Raw genomic sequence first — 20208 nt, 5'->3', positions numbered from 1 at the left:
AGGTGCTTGGTTTCCGACTACAGAGTGTCCATGCCCGATACCAATGAGGCCTGCTCTTCAAAATGGATCAAGCCCCCTGGTTGACATTCTGCCAAACTGCCGCTCAGATACTGCTCTCGGGGAGAATTCGCCCCGATAACGCAGTGTCTGGCCAAAGTGAATTCTTCAAACAAGACCATCAGAACAGATTTATTGGACTTTTACCACATTTGCTGATTATGTGACTTTGCTGTAAGCAAACACCTTAAATAACAAAAATGAATACACTCAAAACAAAACAAGTTCATTGGCTTCAGGGATGAGATGAGGAGATGGGCACCATACAAATGCAATTCTTTCTTTAACCCAGCAAATCATAAGTCATTTGTTGTGTTTGTACCACACATTTGAATTACTGTCTTATTAATATAATTCCATTTTCCCCATTTTCTCCTTCAGTTGGTATTTATTCAGCTTCCATCACAGGCTTGAACAGAAAAATCTAGGCTGCCACCCCAGTGCAGTACTGAGGGAGTACCGCATTATCGAATGAGATATTAAATTGAGGCCCGTGTGCGTCTGCAGCTGGGCACAAAAGACCCAAGGCACTATTTTCAAGAAGAGGAGACAAGTTCTCCCTAGTGTCTTGGCACTACTTATCCCTCAATCAGATTACCTAGTCATTATCACACTGCTGTTTGTGGCAGCTTGCTCTGTGCAAATTAGCTGCCACATTTCCCACATTATAACTACAATTCAAAAAGTACATCATTAGTTGTAAAACATCCTAAGGTCATGAAAAATGCTATATAAATACAACTCTTTCTTTCTTCACACAGTCTTCTACTCTGTGAGTATTATACAGGAATTCCTTTCCTGCAAATCTAAGGATATGATTCTGAGATGTCTAATGATGAATCCATAGCATATGGACTGAAAGTGTAAGCACTGAAGATAAGAGCTCTCCTCCATCTAAAATAAAGCAAATCAGACCAGATCAATCAGTTAAAAATATAATTTATTTGATATATGATATAAAATTCACAGTGATACTTTATATTACTACAAAATAGAAGGCTCTCCCTGCACAATTCTTTTTACACGTTAAATATTTCTCCCAAGCAGCATAAATTACAATGAAGTGTTGTTTCTAAAACCATCTGTAACATAAACAGATGGAAAAGAATTGAGAAGACAAAAACTGTGAGCAAAGGGAAGATTGAAGGATTTTTAAAAAAACAAAGCCCAAGTAGATGATCAAATATACAGTCATGCAAACTATAGTCCTACAATGTGTATACAATGGTAATGGCATTTTAACCTTGGACTGCGTGGGGAACCCGGAATGAAGCCACTTAGTGAAATTTGGGTTACAGGAATAAAAGTCCCGCTAAGGAAAGTAACAGTATTTCTTTGGGGAAATGGAAAAGAAGGAGCACTCCTCCGGGACTCAGAGGGAGTGTCAGGGGCTCTCCTATCCCGAGATGCCACCTCTCAGACCTTGTCAACATCTCCTCTCCCTTTCTCCCCAATGCAACATAATTGAGTCTCTCAACTGGCAGCATTTGCCCAACTGCCTCTTCCCACCCATTTTGAGTGGGCAGTTCCGCAGTGAGATATAAACAAAGCCTATTTGTTAAAATTGGCCAGACCTGTGCTCCTGCTTCCAGGCAGGCTGCCCACTTGCTCAGCCAGCTTCCCATCAATTCCTCCTTATCTCACTTCAATGATATGAGAGTCATTGGATTATTTTTAATGTACATTAATGCTGGTGGTGTTACACAACTTGAGATCCTACAAAACTTGAGTTCCTTTCAGTTCACAATGAAATAATGTTTGACATAATTACCAGTTTGAGGAGTGATGGAATATGAGAAATAATCATGATACTCAAAGTAGGAAGGTCATAGGGTTACAATACCCAGATATGCCTCAGGATGTCATTTTCCAGTGTTCTCGTTGCGTTCTTAATTTCCTCCTCCCCAAAAACTAATAATCTAAATCCTTTCGCCATTGGCTCCCACCTCGATATTACTTAATTTATTATTGATCGCCAATAAGAACTTCAAACAAAAGTAGTTCACTGGCTCTGAAATAATTTTGGATGACCTGAGGACATGAAAAGTGATAACTAAATACAAGTTCTCTCTTTCTTCTTATCTTTTCACCCAGATGATTTGAAATTACTTTTTCCTCCAGCAATAGGATGATTTTCACATCACCAGCAAGTATTTGACAATATCGCCAAGCTTTCTTACATTTTCAATAAAGATGCACAAAATAATTTGAGCTGCAATAGTGATGTTAATAAACAGCACTGACCTTATATGAACCATAATTCAGGAGTGTGAACAACTTGTTGTGAGACAACAAGTTAAAACTGTTAGTGAACAGAAAACTGCTAATGACTGACCTTCAACAGGTGGAGTTAGATAAATTCTACAGAATTCCCAGTAAACACTTGGGTCTAATTTCCTCTGATAGAACACTGGTGTTTAACTCTTTTGTGCAATATCTTAATATTTTCATGTGGATTTTGAAGTTAGAGTGCTGAAAGATGAGAAGTCATTGACAATTGGTAAGGATCTCAGAGGAAATTACGCACGTGGCCAACTCTAGGTGGAGGCGGTGGCGTACCGATATTGTCACTGGATTGGTAATCCAGAAACTCAGGGTAATGATCTGCGGACCTGGGTTCATTTGGAATTTGAATTCAATAAAAATATCTGGGTCTGGAATTAAACATCTAACGATAACCATGACCATGAAATCATTACTGAATGTCACTGGTCCTCACCTGGTCTGGCCTACATGAGACTCCAGATCCACAGTAATGTGGTTGAATCTAATGGCCTAGCAAGCCACTCAGTTGTATCCGACCGCTACAAAGTCAATAAAAAGAAATGAAACTAGAAACGGCAGCAAACCCAGCCCTATCAACCCTGCAAAGTCCTCGTTAATAACATCTGTGGGCTTGTGCCAAAATCGGAAGCGCTGTCTCACAGGCTAGTCAAGCAACAGCCTGACTCATGGAATCATACCTTACAGGTCACGTCCCAGACACCACCATCACCATCCCTGGGTATGTCCCTTCCCACCCGCAGGACAGGCCCAGCAAAGGAGGCAGCACAGTGGTATACAATCAGAAGGGAGTTGTCCTGGGAGTCCTCAGCATTGACTCCAGCCCCCATGAAGTCTCATGGCATCAGGTTAAAAATGGGCAAGCAAACCACGTACCGTCCCCGCCCTCCCTTCTCCATTTTGAACACCACTTGGAAGAAGCACTGAGGGTGGCAAGGGCGCAGAATATACGATGGGTGGGGGACTTCATTGTCCATCACCAAGAGTGGCTCGGTAGCACAACTATAGACTGAGCTGGTCAAGTAGCTGCTAGACTGGATCTGTGGCAGGTGGTGAGGGAACCAATAAGAAGGAAAAACATACTTGACCTCATCCTCACCAACCTTTCTGCCCTCACATGTATCTGTCCATGACAGTATGGTAGCAGTGACGACCGCAGTCCCATCTTCACATTGAGGATAACCTCCATCGTGTTGTGTAGCACTACCACAATGCTAAATGGGATAGATTTCGAACAGATCTAGCAACTCATGACTGGCCAACCATGAGGCGCTGTGGGCCATCAGCAGCAGAATTGTACTCAATTACAATCTGTAACCTCGTGGCCCGGCATATCCCCACCTCTACCATTACCACCAAGCCAGGGGATAAACTCTGGTTCAATGAGGAGTGCAGGAGAACAAGGCATACCTAAAAATGAGGTGTCAACCTGGTGAAACTACAACACAAGACTACTTGAGGGCTAAACAGCATAAGCAGCAAGTGATAGACAGAGCTACGTGATTCCACAGCCAACAGATCAGATCTAAGCTCTGCAGTTCTGCCACATCGAGTCATGAATAGTGATGGACAATTAAACAACTCACTGGAGGAGGAGGCCCAACAAATATCCCCATCCTCAATGATGGAAGAGCCCAGCACATCAGTGCAAAAGGCTGAAGCACTTGCAACTATCTTCAGCCAGAAGTGCCAAGTAGATGATCCATCTCGGACTCCTCTGGAGGTCCCCAGCATTATAGATGCCAGTCTTCAGCCAATATGATTCACTCCAAATGATAGCAAGGAACAGCTGAAAGCACTGGATACTGGAAAGGCTATGGGCCCTGCCAATATTCCAGCGATATTACTGAAGATTTGTGCTCCAGAACTTGCTGCACCCCTAGCCAAGCTGTTCCAGTACAGCTACTAACACAGGCATCTACCTGGCAATTTGGAAAATTGCGCAGTTATGTCCTGTACACAAATAGCAGGACAAATCCAACCCGGCCAATTGCTGCCTCATCAGCCTGCTGTTTATCATCAGTGAAGTGATGGAAGGAGTCACCAACAGTGCTACCAAGCGGCACTTGCTTAGCAATAACCTGCTCACTGGCACTCAGTTTGCGTTCCGCCAGGGCCACTCGGCTTCTGACCTCGTTACAGCCTTGATTCAAATATGGACAAAAGAGCTGAACTTGTGAGGTGAGGTGAGAGTGACTGTCCTTGGCATCAAGGCAGCACATGACCAAGTGTGGCATCAAGGAGCCCTAGCAAAACTGGAGTCAATGGAAATCAGGATGAAAACTCTCCACTGGCTGGAGTCATACCTAGCACAAAGGAAGATGGTTGTGGTTGTTGGAGGTCAATCTTCTCAGTTCCAGGACATCACTGCAGGAGTTCCTCAGGGTAATGTCCTAGGCCCAACCATATTCAGCTGCTTCATCAATTACCTTCCTTCCATCACAAGGTCAGAAGTGGGGATGTTCGGATGATTGCACAATGTTCAGCACCATTCAAGACTCCTCAGATACTGAAGCAATCCATGTCCAAATGCAACAAGACCTGGACAATATCCAGGCTTGGGCTGGTAAGTGGCTAGTAACATTTGTGCTACACAAGCGTCAGGTAATGAACATCTCCAACAACAGAATTTGTTTTACCTTTGTGTCCCCTTCCTGCCTCCCCTTGACATTCAATAGCATTACCATCACTGAATCTCCCACTATCAACATTCTGGGTGTTACCATTGGCCAGAAACTGAATTGGACTAGCCATATAAATACTGTGGCTACAACAGCAGGTCAAAGGCTAGAAATCCTGTGACGAGTAACTCACCTCCTGACTCCCCAAAGCCTGTCCACCATCTACAAGTCAGAAGTCAGGAGTGTGATGGAATACTCTCCACCTGCCTGGATGAGTGCAGTTTCAACAACACTCAAGAAGCTTGATAACATCCAAGACAAAGCAGCCCAATTGATTGGCACCCCTTCCACAAACAGTCACCACCGACGAACAGTGGCAGCAGTGGTGCCGTCTACAAGGTGCACTGCAGAAACTCACCAAGGCTCCTTAAGTGACCACTGCCATCTAGAAGGGCAAGGGCATCAGATACATAGGAACAGCACGACCTGGAAATTCCCCTCCAACCCCTCACCATCCTGACTTGGAAATATATCACTGTTCCCTCACTGTCGCTGGGTCAAAATCCTGGAACTCTCTCCCTAACAGCACTGTGGATCACACCGCATGGAATGCAGTGGTTCAAGAAGGCAGCTCACCACCACCTTCTCAAGGGCAATCAGGGATGGGCAATAAATGCTGGCCTAGCCAGGGACACCCACATCCCATAAATGATTTTTAAAAATTCATTAAAATGGGTAATTGGCCCAAACCCAAAAATGGTACATAGGTAAATGAGTGGTCTGCTGGTCCACATGTAAAATGCCCCTAAGCTGATTAGATCTATAATTGTAAAACATGGACAAATTGGCATCAAAAAACAGCTTTCTCCAACAACTTCACTCATGTTGACTTTTATGGTGTTTCCACGCCACGTTTGTTCATTTTCTCTTTTAATGATGTTCATCTGTCATATCATCCAGTTTCAACATTATTGGCCCAGATCTTGCTGTAAAAGTAACTAGGTGTTAACGATACACTTCAAAAAACGTAATTCATTGGCTACAATTAAGTAAAAATTGGCCAGCAAAATCAGGCGATTAAGGAATACAGTATATCACAAGTTACAAATCTCTCACAATTGCTGGCCAATTTGCATCGCTCTGCTGTTTGCCTTGCACAAATGACACATTGTCCTCAGTCCTCCTGTTATTTTTAAGAACCTGCCAGATTTGCAAGTTAATTGCCCATTAAACTCACCATAAAATTTAAGTCTGGTAACTAAGAGCCTTTTTAACAACATGATGATTGTTAAAGCTATGTCAATCAGTCTCTCTGGCCCAGAAATTGAACAATTTAAGCTGTGGAGTTTCATTCCTTCAGCTGGTAAATTGTTCTTAGAGATTTTTTTCTCCCTTTTCCTATCTCTCTTTTTCCTCCCTCTCCTCATCCAACCTTTCTTTTCCAGTATTTTCTCTTTTAGTACCTGATTAGACTCTAAGTCACCCATTGTAATTCACTGTCCTTCTCTGCCCGTCCTATTTCTTTCTCAATCCTTAAATCCCATTGCTTAAGGAGACACTCTGTTAGCCCCACTGTTCATCGAGGGTCTAGATGCGCTGCTACCCTCACCATGCCATTATCAGCTTGCACTTACAGCAACTTAGGTGCAAAGCAATTTTGAGCTGAAGAATGCAGAACAAGTCGAACAAGGCACACCCCCCCCCCAAAAAATCTAACACATTGACTCAACCCACAGAAACTGCCTAGCTGCTGAATATTTCCAGCATTTTCTAAATTCTTTAAGTTTCAGATTCATGGCTTATAATGTTATCTGTTCCCCCTCCCAGACAACCTTGAGTCACACTGTCAGCTGTTGTTCTTCAAAGTTTTATGTTACAACTCATCTGTTCAGAGGTCTGTTGAAACATAATGGATACTCTTTGCTTTGTGTTACCTTTGTGTCCCCTTTCTGCCTCCCCTTGAGAGGTCTTCTTTCTAGTGTGTGCCTGGTCAAAGTGCCAGACTTGCACTATTTTCCCTCTAAGACCATCATGCTATCCAATTTCCATGAAGTGAGCAAGTCACGTAAGGTTTTCTCCCCTACCCTCTGCTGCCTGATTCCTGGGTCTACAATTATTTATCATGAGGTGCTGTTGAAATGCTAAACAAAGCAACAAACAATTAGAGAATCTACTGCATTCCCACACTTAAAGTGCTGGTCGTTCTCTGGTCAATATAACCCCAGAGTTTGTTAGCCTTTCTCTGACTCACAGTGTTATGTAACGGTGAAGTCCAAAAATGTGAATTCCATGAAGTTAGTCCAATGATTACAAATATTATATGAAAGAAATGGACAGAATACTGTCTAGCCAATTTTACGAGAACATTTCAGTTTTCACACTTCGATTTGGGCTCAGATTTCACACCCTTCCTTTAGAGGCCTGAAAGTTACACCAGAGCAATTTACAACAAGTAAAATTGGAAATAAAAATCTTACCAAACTGCATACTTTGCCTTTGCCATGGCTTTGGCAAAATTAAATGCCTTCTAATAAAAGAAGGCAGTCCTGTGCCTTATGCCCTGTTTTATCAGTCAGCCGTTTTGTACTCCTTCATTGTTCCTGTTTTGTACCCTCAATTTATTTCAATTACTTTTCACTGCAATTAAAACTTCACTTTGATTATTAATGCCATGAATGTCCACATTGGGAAATAAAACAATTTTCTACTGTTTGCAACCAACATCAATAGCAAACAGGAACATTTAAGATATAAACACATGATTTATACTCAGAGACAGATGCTAAAGTGCTGGATCATAATTTATAAATGGCAATTTCTATCTTACTGGTACATTATAAGTCCTTATTTAACCAATAGGATAAAGGTCTCTGGTGGGCAGCTCACTGAAGCCATGTAAAGCTGGATGTCAGACACCTGTGGAGGCACTGAGGTCACTTCTTTTACATGATAATAGCAGTATCAGATTCCAGGTAGTAATGCCTTTGCATTTCACCCAACAATGAACCTTATTTTACAATCAGATGTTTGCTCCTGACTATGACTTTTTCCCACCAGTCATCCTTGCAGCCTGTCCGAGTGAACCAACTAGCTTAAGTGCCAAATAGAACTGAATTGCGGACAATTTTGTGCCATGGATTCATGGACTTGTTCGCACTGCAACAAGCTAATTTAATATAGGATCCTATAGACAATCAAACCCAGGATATAGTGGTGAATGAACAGTATTCCTACTAGCCACCCAATCTCAACTGTGCCTTTCACTTATATAAGAATACATCTGTGTGACTTTCCTTAGTTTTCAGAATATGAAACTGGCCTCATGTAAAGCACAGCGCAACTGCTTTCAGATTAAACAACTTGTATAGTTCGTACAATCTAGATAGGATACAACCCCAGTGTAAGGATCTGTACAAACACTCCTTTCAAGTGAAGCAGCATTTCACTTGCATTTCCCCCAACTTAGTCTACTGCATTCGTTGCTCCCAATGCGGTCTCCCCTACATTGGAGAGACCAAACGCAGACTGGGCAACCGCTTTGCAGAACACCTTCAGTCTGTCCGCAAGAATGACCCAGACCTCCCTGTCGCTTGCCATTTTAACACTCCACCCTGCTCTCTTGCCCACATGTCTGTCCTTAGCTTGCTGCATTGTTCCAGTATAGCTCAACGCAAACTGGAGGAACAGCACCTCATCTTCCGACTAGGAACTTTACAGCCTTCCGGACTGAATATTGAGTTCAACAACTTTAGATCTTGAACTCCCTCCTCCATCCCCACCCCCTTTCCGTTTCTTCCCCCTCCCTTTTGTTTTTTCCAATAATTTATAGAGATTTTCCTTTTCCCATCTATTTCCATTATTTTTAAATCTATACCTTTTATGCCCTTTTAGTCTTATTTCACCCCACCCCCACTAGAGCTATCTGTACCTTGCGCGTCCTGCCATCCATTCTTAATTAGCACATTCTTTTAGATAATATCACCACCTTCAACACCTTTGTTCTTTTGTCTGTAACATCTTTTGATTATCTGCTCCTATCACTGCTTGCTTGTCCCTACAACCACCACCCCCCCTCCCCCCCCACTTCTCTCCCCCCACCTCAAACCAGCTTATATTTCACCCCTCTCCTATTTTTACTTAGTTCTGTTGAAGGGTCATGAGGACTCGAAATGTCAACTTTGTTCTTCTCTGCCGATGCTGCCAGACCTGCTGAGTTTTTCCAGGTATTTCTGTTTTTGTTTTGGATTACCAGCATCCGCAGTTTTTTTGTTTTTATATAAGGATCTGTACCATGTACCATAAGACACTAGTTTGATGTGGTTCAGTAGAGAACACGACTGTTGATGAATTCTCTTCACATAAGTTTAGGGTACAGAGTTCAAGTACCATTGTGTGTCTTTGACCTCTATTTGTGGTAAAGGTTGAGGCACTTGTGATGGTCTCGAGGGCGAGTGCCTTTCCGTCTTCGAAGCAGATGGGGAGCGATCCCACTTGGTTTCTTTAATGCATGAAACTTCCATACTTCAGCTATTTTGTCCATCTATAAGGTTAAAAGGAAAACAGGAAGCTTTCAACTGACTGCCTTTCAAAAAAGAGTAATTTTCACCCCTATTTGGGGTCTCCAATATGTGTGAAGGTTTTGTGCCATTGCAATAATGCAAGAAGGGCACAAAGATTGTCTGTGTGTGATTTTTTTCTTTCACCTGTGAAGGCATCTTATTGTCTCCACTTTGTATTTCTCCCAATTTCTCAGGCTTAGATTGGAAAAGCATTGTGTGAGAAACATCAAAAGGGTGTAAAGCCCACATCTGTCGACCATTAATGTAAAATATTAGTATACCAGCCCATTTTATCAACAGGCCACCAATCTGTCAAGAGTATCTCGTGATTAACATTCAATTCTATATCCAGTGCAAACAGATACTAATCTGTTTGAAGTATTTAACTTCAGATTTTAGCTGCTAAATTTAATTTTTTTGATCTCCACTAAGTAGCTACCCTTCACTTTGTATATTAAAAACCTGTTATTTAACATATGAAGAAAGGTTTAAAGATTTAGACATATAAAAAATCAAATTTTCAGTCAGGATCTGTAACAAAAAGAGACAGATTAACATTTTGTGTATAACCTTCTGTTAAAAGAATTAATCATTACCTCAGTAGAAGATGAAAAACTAACTGGGAACCATGAAGATGAAATTGGGCTCAGTAATACTAAATTTTTCAGTGCTACAAGGTCTCTTAAGGTTCTAAAATGGTGTCCACTGCATGGGCACATACTTCTAAAAAGGGGTGTGACAGACACCATATTGGTAAAGGGGTTAGCAGACGTGCACCTAATATCCGGCAACAGAATGCAGAACAGGCAGATTGTGGCGTCAGTCAGAATACAAGGCCAGCATTGCCAATTTGGAGATCAATGCTCCAGCCTAGCGCTCCCTCTTAACCTCCCAAAGCGGAACATGCATTACACGCATTCAAAAGCATGAGGGGCCCCCTCCCCCTTTGTATTCAACTACTTACAGGTCAATTATTGGGTTATTTCTTCTAGCTGTTGCTGCAATTTTACACATTTTGGTTGCTTTCCATACTTGTTAAAAGTTTCAAGAGTCTACAGGAAGTGGTCCGGATGCTGAAATACTTTTTTGGTGACTTAAAGGTTTGTGCACAAACTAGTTGCTTTAAGACATTATTGTCCTAGTGGGGCACTGAGCATAAATGGGAGAATGAGCAGAGGTCACGCAGAGCAAGAGAAGCTGCTAGAAGAGGGAGGAGGAGGAGAAAATGGAGAAGGACTCTTAGCAGGTGCCCAGGCTTAGAGGATCTTTATGGAGCAGATCTATTGGAGAACAGATTGCAGGAGTGCTGAATTCCCTGGAAGCCCCTTTGCACATTGGTATCCAGAGGCATGAATTCAATTGTCTGAGTTTCCACTGCAGCACTCAGATGCTGGGTGGATGCTATTTATGCTGCACTGGAAGTTCAGACATCAGCCATCAGAAACTGCATAATGATTGGCTCCACAGATGCATTGATGGAGCTCAGCTGATCTACACTGGAAAGGATGGGCCCCAAGCTCTGCTTAAAGACTTTGGCCAAGTTCATGCTGGACTTCTCCATGCTGCTTGACATTGAATGCAAGCTTTCTAGTAGGTTTTCCAATACACCAAGCATTTGGGTCTCTACACCCATCATCCTTCTTCTGTAGTGTATTTTTTTTAACTCATTCATGGGATGTGGACATTGCTGGCTAGGGCATTACTACAATGCAAGAAGTATAGAAGGGTTGTCTGTGCATGAGTTTTTCTTTCACCTGTGAAGGCATCTTATTGTCTCCACTCTGTATCTCTCCCAATTGCTCTGGCTTAGATTGGAAAAGCATTGTATGAGAAACGTCAAGGATGTAAAGCCCACGTCCTTCCACCATTAGTGTAGAGTAATAATATACCAGCATTTATTCCCCATCCTTAATTGAGAAGGTGGTGGTGAGCTGCCTTCTTGAACCGCTGCAGTCCAGGTAGTGTAGGTACACCCACAGTGCTGTTAGGGAGGGAGTGCCAGGATTTTGACCCAGCGACGGAAGGAACGGCAATGCATTTCCAAGGATGGTGAGTGGCTTGGGGGAGAACTTCCAGGTGGTGGTGTTCCCATTTGTCTGCTGCCCTTGTCCTTCTAAATGGTAGCAGTCGTAGGTTTGGAAAATGCAGTCTAAGAAGCCTTGGTGAGTTCCTGCGGTGCACCTTGTAGATGGCACACACTGCTGCCACTGTGCGTCTGTGGTGGAGGGAGTGAATGTTTGTGGATGGGGTGCCAATCAAGTGGGCTGCTTTGTCCTGGATGGTGTTAAACTTCTTGAGTGTTGTTGGAGCTGCATTCATCCAGTCAAGCGGGGGGTATTCCATCACAATCTTGACCTGTGCCTCGTAGATATTGGACAGGCTTTGGGGAGTCAGGAGGTAAGATTCTTGCCGCAGGATTCCTAGCCTCTGACTTGCTCTTGTAGCCACAGTATTTATATGTCTAGTCCAGTTCAGTTTCTAGTCAATGGTCGTTGAGAGTGGGGGAGCCTGATCCATAAGAGTCATCACCTGAGTCCATTGCAGCAGAACTAGTGTGTGACCTCGCACTACAGCGAACTGGCACCTGTGCTGCCCTTTCTCCCTGCCTTGGCAGCGCAGTTGTGCACATTGTCTCACCACATGCATATACCACTTTTATATTATCCTCTGTCAGTATCTGAGTTGGTGGCTCCCACTGTGAAATCAAGTGACAATGTGTCTTCATCTTCACTGTCTTCTTGCTCTTCCTCCATTGTCTGGACAAGTTGTAGTTTTTGGGTTTCTGAAAGGAAAAAGGGCCAAGAGTAGGGCTGTGGTGAGGGAAGGAGAAAGGAAGAAGTGCATGTTTACACCGTCTGCAGCTTCTCAGTCAGAAGAGATTGTGAGATGAGGGAGAAGTGAGATGAGGAGGAGGAGGATTCGATAAGCGGATACTGACATCTTCAATGGCTTCAGCCCAGCTGTCGGGCACATCCTCTGCAGCAGCCCTTCCTATAATAGCCAGCACTGTCTCATCCATTGGGGGGAATTACAACAAATAATCTGGCATCTATATAGGATCTTTAACATAATAAAATGTCCCAAGGTTCTTCACAGGAGCATTATAAAACGAAATATGACACCGAGCCACAAATGGAAATCGTAGGTCAGATGACCAAAATCTTAGTCAAGGGAGTAGGTTTTCAGAAGTGTCTTAAAGGAGGAAAGCAAGGTAGAAAGGCAAAGAGGTATAGGGAGATTATTCCAGAGAATGGGGCTAAGGTAACTGAAGGCATGGCCATCAATGGTGGAGCAGTTCAAACTGGGGATACCAAAGAGGCCAGTATTAGAGGAATGCAGCTATCTCGGAGGGCTGTGGGACTGGAGGAGATTACAGAGATAGGGAGGGGCAAGGCCATGGAAGGATCTGAAAACAAGGGTGGGAGTTTTAAAATCAAGGTTTTGCTCAATCGGGAGCCAATGGAGGTCAGCAAGTACAGAGATGACATGGGAACAGGAATTGGTGCGACTTAAGACACAGGCAGCAGAGTTTTGGATATCCTCAGGTTTATGGAGGGTAGAATGTCGGAGACCAGCGAGAGGTGCATTGGTATATTCGAGTCTAGAGGTAATAAAGGAATGAATGAGTGTTTCAACAGCAGATGAGCTGAGACAGGGGTGAAGTCAGGCGATGTTATGAAGGTGGAAATAGGCGGTCTTTAGTGATGGCATGGATATGAGGTCAGAAGCTCATCCTGGATCAAGTGTGCACCAAGGTTGTGAACAGACTGGTTTAGTCTCAAACTGTTACCAGGGTGGGGGTTGGAGACGTTAGCTAGAGAACAGAGCTTGGAACATGGACTGAAAACAATGGGCAGAGTTTAATGCCTCTGGCTAGCAGCAGTCTTGGGGGCATGAGAGGTAGCTTAGTCAGCCAGGAAGGCGTAAGGTGGCGAGCCCGTCGTCCCCTCAACCTCGATTAAGTCAGAGTCAGGGAAGGTCAAGATTTGCCTTCCCACTCAGCCAGTTGAGGCCCTTGTGTGGTAAGGGTCATTTAAGAGCTTCATCCCACTGCCACTGTCAGAATACCAGCAGCGAGGTAGGGGGTGGAGAGGATCTACACCATGTGGGCACGTGCCAGATATACCCTGGCAGTCTGACTGCAAGGTGGCGGGAGGGATAGCCCTTCTTTTCGGGCACCCGGTACCCCACAGAGGGTTCCACCAACGGCCCCACGGGAAGCGACCCAATTTTCCATCCACCTTTTCATCTACCAGCCTCAATGCACTTCCTCTGTAAGCAGTGCAGGCAAGTTTTAGTGCAAGTTGGTAAGGATATTGGGTCCCGCAGATGATGTGTCCAGCCAATAAACAGCATGGGGAGAGCTGGCTGAATACAAAAATCATTATAATGAGCAGGCAAAGTTAGCATGCTGCCTGCATTCCATTCAATGGGTGCGGATTAATCACACATCACGATCCCTGAGCCTGTTTTTGGGAGTTATCTAACTTGACTCCCATAATCCACGTGTTTTAAATCATGAAAAGGTGGATGGGAAATTTTTAGTACTGAAAAAGGAAACTTTAAACCTTGAGCTAAACATAATTACTTCACCCTTAAGAGTAGTAAACATATGGAACAGACTATTACCAAAAGCAGCAAATGCAAATTTGGCTAATGCATTCCAAAAGGAAATGCAAAGATTCCACATTCAGTGGGAAACAAACAAACTTGGTATTACAACAGAAAGGAAACAGAAATGGTAAGAGAATTTCCTATACAAGGACTTCCAGAATAAGCTAAGTACTTCCCTGTTTCTGTTTATTTAGTTGTTCCTCTTTGTTGTGAAGTTAAATTTATTCTCTTCAGTTTCAGAACTTGCTCAGTTTGGTTCAATTTTGCTTAAATTTAGCTCACAAAGGATCAAATCCACAGCTTGCAGATCGTAGGAATACAGATTTAAATTCATATGAAATTGCTGTCCAGAATTGGTAGGAATACATCCGCTTGAGGCAAAGGAGGTTTATTGAAGACTCTCCAGTAAATATTCAGACATAATATATTGAAATTACTTCATTCATGTTTACTTAATGGGGTTTGGCAATTTTGGGCCCAAATCTAGGAGGCCAGTGCGCTTGAGTGGCTAATGCCTTGGCATGGAGAGAAGGGGGAGGGAGCGCTCAGTTAAGTCTTTGACTTCCTGTCAGCTAAGAAAGATGACAAAAATCTGGTAAGGGAAAAATGAAAACTCCCTACTTAAGTTTAATGTTCTTCTTAAGAGAAACTTCTAGTCAGAGAAGTGTGTTACAAATGCGAGGTTTTACAAGATGGGTGTGTTTTAAACTGTCCCTTTTAATTTATGGTAAAACAGAATGCCCTGAAAAAGGGGGCTGGTGTGAAGTTGTATTGGACTCTTCCCCACAACAGGCCAGTTGATGGTTACTACAGGACAGGGGACTCAAGTCAAGACTTACTGAAACCCAAGTGCCATATTTCATACTTGAACACAAAGAGAGGCAGCTTTTCTTACTTTGTGCAGACATACAGATTCCCAGACACAGAGGGCGAGAGAGACTGAGAGAGAAAGAGAGAGAGAGAGAGAGAGAAAATTAGAGTCCTGGAGAGAGAGAGACAGGAATAGGAGCTATTGTGGTCAGCAGAGGGAAAAGGCCATTTTTCTCTTTTAACTCCCGGACAGAAGGTGGTGGGAAGACCTTCTCTGGTTGATTAGACAGAACCCATGAAAATTTAAGGACACTGGAAGACACAGCCTGGTATGGTTGGGAGAAGGCATGACTGGAGTAAGCCATGCTTCTGGAAGTCGGATCGAGATTTCTGAGAAGACTAAGGGAAAGGACCTTTAATGATGCTCCGGCTGAGGAAAATGGGAGGAGGGAGCCCATTGGAAGCTGGGAGTAACTTTGGACTGTTTCCTATAAAGGCTGAAATTCTGTGGAGTGTGTGCTGTAAAGTATAAATGTGGCGTGGGATTTTCAAGTGTGTTACAATGTCAATCAGGGTATGTTTTCTGTAGTTTAGAATATTAGTTGCCTACTAAGTAATGTTTAGTTGCCTACTAAGTAATGTTTAGTTGCCTACTAAATAATGTTTAGTTGAGTTTGATTTTGGTTTGTTTGTTACAGTAAATGTCTTAAAACTTGAAATCTTGTGCGATTCCTTTAAGTTGGTCACCGGGAATTCAAAACTTTTTTCTACCACTACCTGGTTTGGTGGTGGAGGCAGAAACCCTCAACTCGCTTAAATGGTACTGGGATCTGCACCTAAAGTGCTGTAATCTGTAAGGCTAAGGACCAGGTGCTGGAAGGCGGGATTAAAATGGACAGCTAGTGTTTTTTTCAGTTTTTTCTTTTTCAGCCAGCACAGACACGATGGGTTGAATGGCTTCTTTCTGTGTGGTAACTTTTTTACGATTCTATAGTTAAAGTTATTGGTCTCTACTGGGATCATAACAACTGTACTTTACTTGTCAATGTGGATAGTATGTTGCCCTATATCATTTTATGTTATGGGGAGCATTACTAAATAGATTAAATTTCACAGCAAACTTTGTTATGTTTATTCAATTATTATATGCAAAATAAATCTGCCTGTTGGTTTCATCATACGAGTGTGTATCGATTCACCAGCTAGAAGATAAAAGAAATATACATTAGAGAAAGCAGCTGATTATGACAACTGGCTTGTATAACACGGGGTTTCATTGTTACTACCCCATGGTTACAATATAGCGTGACTAGGCATTGGTCAGTATAGGTGAACTCCTGGTTGTCAGGGATTTGGGGTCCATTTAAGTGAAAGACCATTGATGCTGCGCCCAGAAGCGTATCTAGTGCAAACTCAAAATTTGTAACAGAGCTAACAGTATGTTATAGGTATAGGATACGCATACAAATACCCTTTCATATCAGTGCAAAAGTACCAAAACGCAACTGTGATATTTTATCAAGACACTATGATGACCCTTTAGATCAAGCGTCTGACAGTAAGTCACATTAAACACAGCTCTGTGTTATCCAGTGACTGTAATTAGTGTGACATCATTTTGATGGTGATTAAGGTTTCCAGAATTATCAAAATTATATGCTGCCGACAGCAGAATAATTATACCCACAGTCTACTTTTGTGTATGTGCTATCCACAGCGTGTGTGTGTGTGTGTGTGCGTGCGCGTGTTGGGGGCAGGGGTGGGGGGGTGATGTTGAGGTACAGACACTGCTTTTAAACTGCTCATTTAGTGCCCAATTGCTCCCAAGTCATGATCAACCTTTCCCTGTATAAATTTTCTCTGCAGTATTTCTACAGTCCTGACAATTATCCTCCGAGTATTCCTGCATGTTTATAAGCGAAAACACAAAAAACATGGGTACAGTGAAAGTGTTCTGATTATTTACTATATAATAAAGTACAATCCATACACCTAAACAGCACATGATGCCATCAGTTGCAAAAGATATCTTCAAATTTGTATGATCGTTAGTTACTTTTTGATAATTTAACACTTGTCCATTTTGCACATCCATTTGAAATATCAAGCATTGGATCCAGAGGAATGGAGCTGCATATGGATCAGTGACATAGGAACAGGACTAGTCCATTCAGCTTCTTACTCCTGTTCGATGAGATCATGGCAGATCTGCAGCTCAGGTCCACTTACCTGACCTTGCTCCAAAATGCATCTATCAATTATAGTCCCAGCTATCCGCAGCCTTTTGGGAGAATGAGTTCCAGATTCTCACTCTACTATGTGAAAAAAATCATTCATGGCTCCACTCTTTAATGGACTAACTCTAATTTTAGAAATGTTATTTTTTTTAGATCACTTCTTGTATCTGGGCACCAACTTCCAGTGAGTTGTTTACATGAACACCTGGAGCAGGATTTTCCCCTCATCGGGCGGGCGGGCGCGGCAGGCAGGCCTGGGAGCGGCCACAAAACGGTCTGCCGCCTGTGATCGGGCCCCCCAACTGCGATTTCACACTGGTTGGCCAATTAGCGGCCCGCCAGCCTGAAATGCGCGCTAAAAACCTCAGCGCTGCTGGGGTGGGGGGCGGGAGGAGCGTGAGCACTGAAGTGGCACATGCACAGGGGGTGCGCTCACTGAAAGCTGCCTTCAGGGAGCCGAGGATTTTTAAAATGAGCAAGGAATAAAAGGAATAATAATATAAACATGTCACCACATGTGACTAAGTCACATGAAGAGGGACATGTTAAAACCGAGTTTAAAAAAATTTCATTTTTTTAATTCCTTGTTGGAAACTTCATCCTGCCCGTGGTTGAGGTCTCGCTAAAAATGCAAAGGCTGTTTGGCCTATTCGCCTACCTGCCAACCATAAGGCTGGGCAGGCAGTGAAAAATTCTGCTTAATTAGCTGCTTAAGGGCCTTAATAAGCCTCTCAGTTGTTAGTGGGCACGCTGCCGACTCTCACGCACACCCGCTGACCAAAATATTGCATGAGTGCACGATGACATCGGGGCACTGGCCCTAATTACTTTTGCTCCTCCGCAGCTCCTCTCTCCCCATTATGAAAATGTTCTGATTTGTCTTCTCCCTCTACCATGAAAAAAGTAGTCTGCCAGATTCTCATTGTACATTATAATCTTGCCTGCATCTGTCTTTGATAAAATAATACTACATTCTTTTCATATTTATTAAAACTTGCCGTTAGCTTTATTATCTCTTTCAAGTTCTTTCTTAATAATCTCTTTTTGCACCTATTACTTTTTATGTATTCAGTTTATGCTTTTTATAGCAACACAGTCTGCAGGATTTCCACTTACCCTTGCATTTGTGTAAGCTTTTCCTTTTAGCTTAATACTGTCTGGTGCCTCACTTGTTGACCATGGTTGCTACATAAATGGTGATTTTGTCTCTTAAGAGATACGTACTAATGATCTACTTCTTGATCAGGTGTAGTATAGCCTTAACAAGAGCAATATTCCTTCCAGATTGCCTCAACAAAGCAAATTTTTCCAATTCCCACGCTAGCCATTCTTATGGACTTGGTGATTTTCAATAAATTGTCACATTGACTTTTTAAGAGATTGGGCTGATGTACTTACAAAGCTTATTTCTCATAGGACCCTTTAAACCAGCGAAGATAGGTGATTTTTATCTTATCAGTCTGTGCTGGATTAAAACCTGGTCCAAGAGGTGTAAGGACTATGTTGTAACCCATTGCACTATTTTACATTCCTGGAACATGGTGTACATTTGCAATTAGACAAAGACAACATAAGACAAAATGACAGTGACTCAGTACTTTTCTTCCTGTTTTGAAATGGCAGATGCTTTTGCTATAAAGTAAAAAAATCTGCATAGATCTGTGAATTTAGCATTATTATGTTGCTTTCCCTCCGTCTACTTTTGCACCTGTAGTGCAGCCCTTTATCACACATAAACACATGGGTTGCTAATATTAACAATGGGAATAAGGGCCAGTCAACAGAGTGCCCTGTCACTATAACTTCCATCAAATTTGTCTTGCTGTCACTCTCCTAATGAACAAGTTTGCTAAACAAGAAGTTCATAATGATGCCCATCCATGGATCCAATCTACATAGCCTTTCCCTAGGTAACTTAAAATTTTCATTGCTCCCTCTAGCTTTTTGCTCCCCTACATTCTATTCAGATTCCCACCTTTGTCCATTAGCTCTGTCATGGTTTGGCATTTAGTGGCTATTTTTTCACAAATAGGGCTGCAGAAGCTTGTCTGAAACAGAGTGGCTTTCCTAATCGCTCACATCGACAGACAGATGAGAGGTGATTCAAATGTGGGGCAGACAGGCAGTTGTTTTGCACAGATCTTGAACAGTGTCCCAGGAAACATCCAGCATTATACATTCACAATTTTTTTGATCTCTGCTCAGTTTTTGAAGGGAGACTTTTTAAAAATCAACCTGGACATCAAAAGCCAGAGAGAGAAGCAGCAGAAAGGCTGCAAGGGAGAAATAACCTTTGTCATCAGGGCAGGTAGCAGAACGAATTGCTAAACCGAGGCCCTGTCTGGCACTCTCAAGGAGACATAAAAGACCCAATGGCACTCTATGAAGGAGAGTGGAAGACTACTTATTTTGTCCTAGGCCACGTTTATCCCTCAACCAATATCACAGATAAAGATTATATTGTTATTTACCTGATCATTGTTTGTGGAACCTGGAAATTATTCAAATTGGCTGCTGTGTCTGTCTACATCACAGCAGTAAATACACGTCAAAAATATTATGCTGGCTATGAAATTCTGAGATGTGAAAGCTGCTATATAAATGCAAGTGCTTTGTTTTTTAAAGTGGCTTACAAATCAAACCAAGATATAACCTAGAGTTAGTACTGTCCATCTTCAGAAAGACTACAGACCTACACACATTTAAGATTCGGAGATTTTTCAGATGGCAGCATTTCCCACCCTGCTACCCCAAGAGTCAACAGGGAACGCATCTCTGCCGATCCCGGCTGCCCAGCAGCCATTTAATGCTCCATGGGTCGCTAATTGCCTAAGATCGAGACTTCCACCCCCGTCAATCTGATTGGCCGGCAGTTCTGTAGTCCCAGAACCACTAGGTTTGAGCTGTGGCCACTGCGGGTACTACAGGCAGTCCCGAAGAAGAGGTTATGGATGCTGGACTTCAGGTAAGCCTTCAAAACAATGGGCGGGAGACGATAAAATTTTGCCCCTGGCCAAGAATAGAAGG

The 20208-nt window shown here is 42.8% G+C and overlaps 1 protein-coding gene across 5 annotated transcripts in view; it reads right to left on the bottom strand.

The window, feature by feature from the left end:
* Positions 1–979: 979 nt before the first annotated feature.
* LOC144692302 (BTB/POZ domain-containing protein 19-like) overlaps positions 980–20208 on the bottom strand; it is a 179092-nt gene continuing 159863 nt past the window's right edge. For 2 of the 5 annotated variants that reach the window (XR_013579303.1, XR_013579305.1), the window contains 2 exons: positions 9259–9501; positions 5386–8383 (listed from right to left, as the gene is read on the bottom strand). Coding sequence is in view for 2 of the 5 variants with exons in the window: in XM_078560947.1 (XP_078417073.1) it covers positions 9367–9501 (135 nt within the window). In the remaining 3 variants the exon portion in view is untranslated. Of the gene's footprint in view, positions 2089–5385; positions 8384–9258; positions 9502–15871; positions 16147–20208 lie in introns of those variants that run through there. The other 3 variants (XR_013579304.1, XM_078560947.1, XM_078560948.1) reach the window with 3 other exon arrangements.

The sequence above is a fragment of the Cetorhinus maximus genome, chromosome 17, assembly GCF_964194155.1.
Source record: "Cetorhinus maximus chromosome 17, sCetMax3.hap1.1, whole genome shotgun sequence".
Classification (NCBI taxonomy): domain Eukaryota; kingdom Metazoa; phylum Chordata; class Chondrichthyes; order Lamniformes; family Cetorhinidae; genus Cetorhinus; species Cetorhinus maximus.
This window is presented reverse-complemented; position numbering and strand designations above follow the sequence as displayed.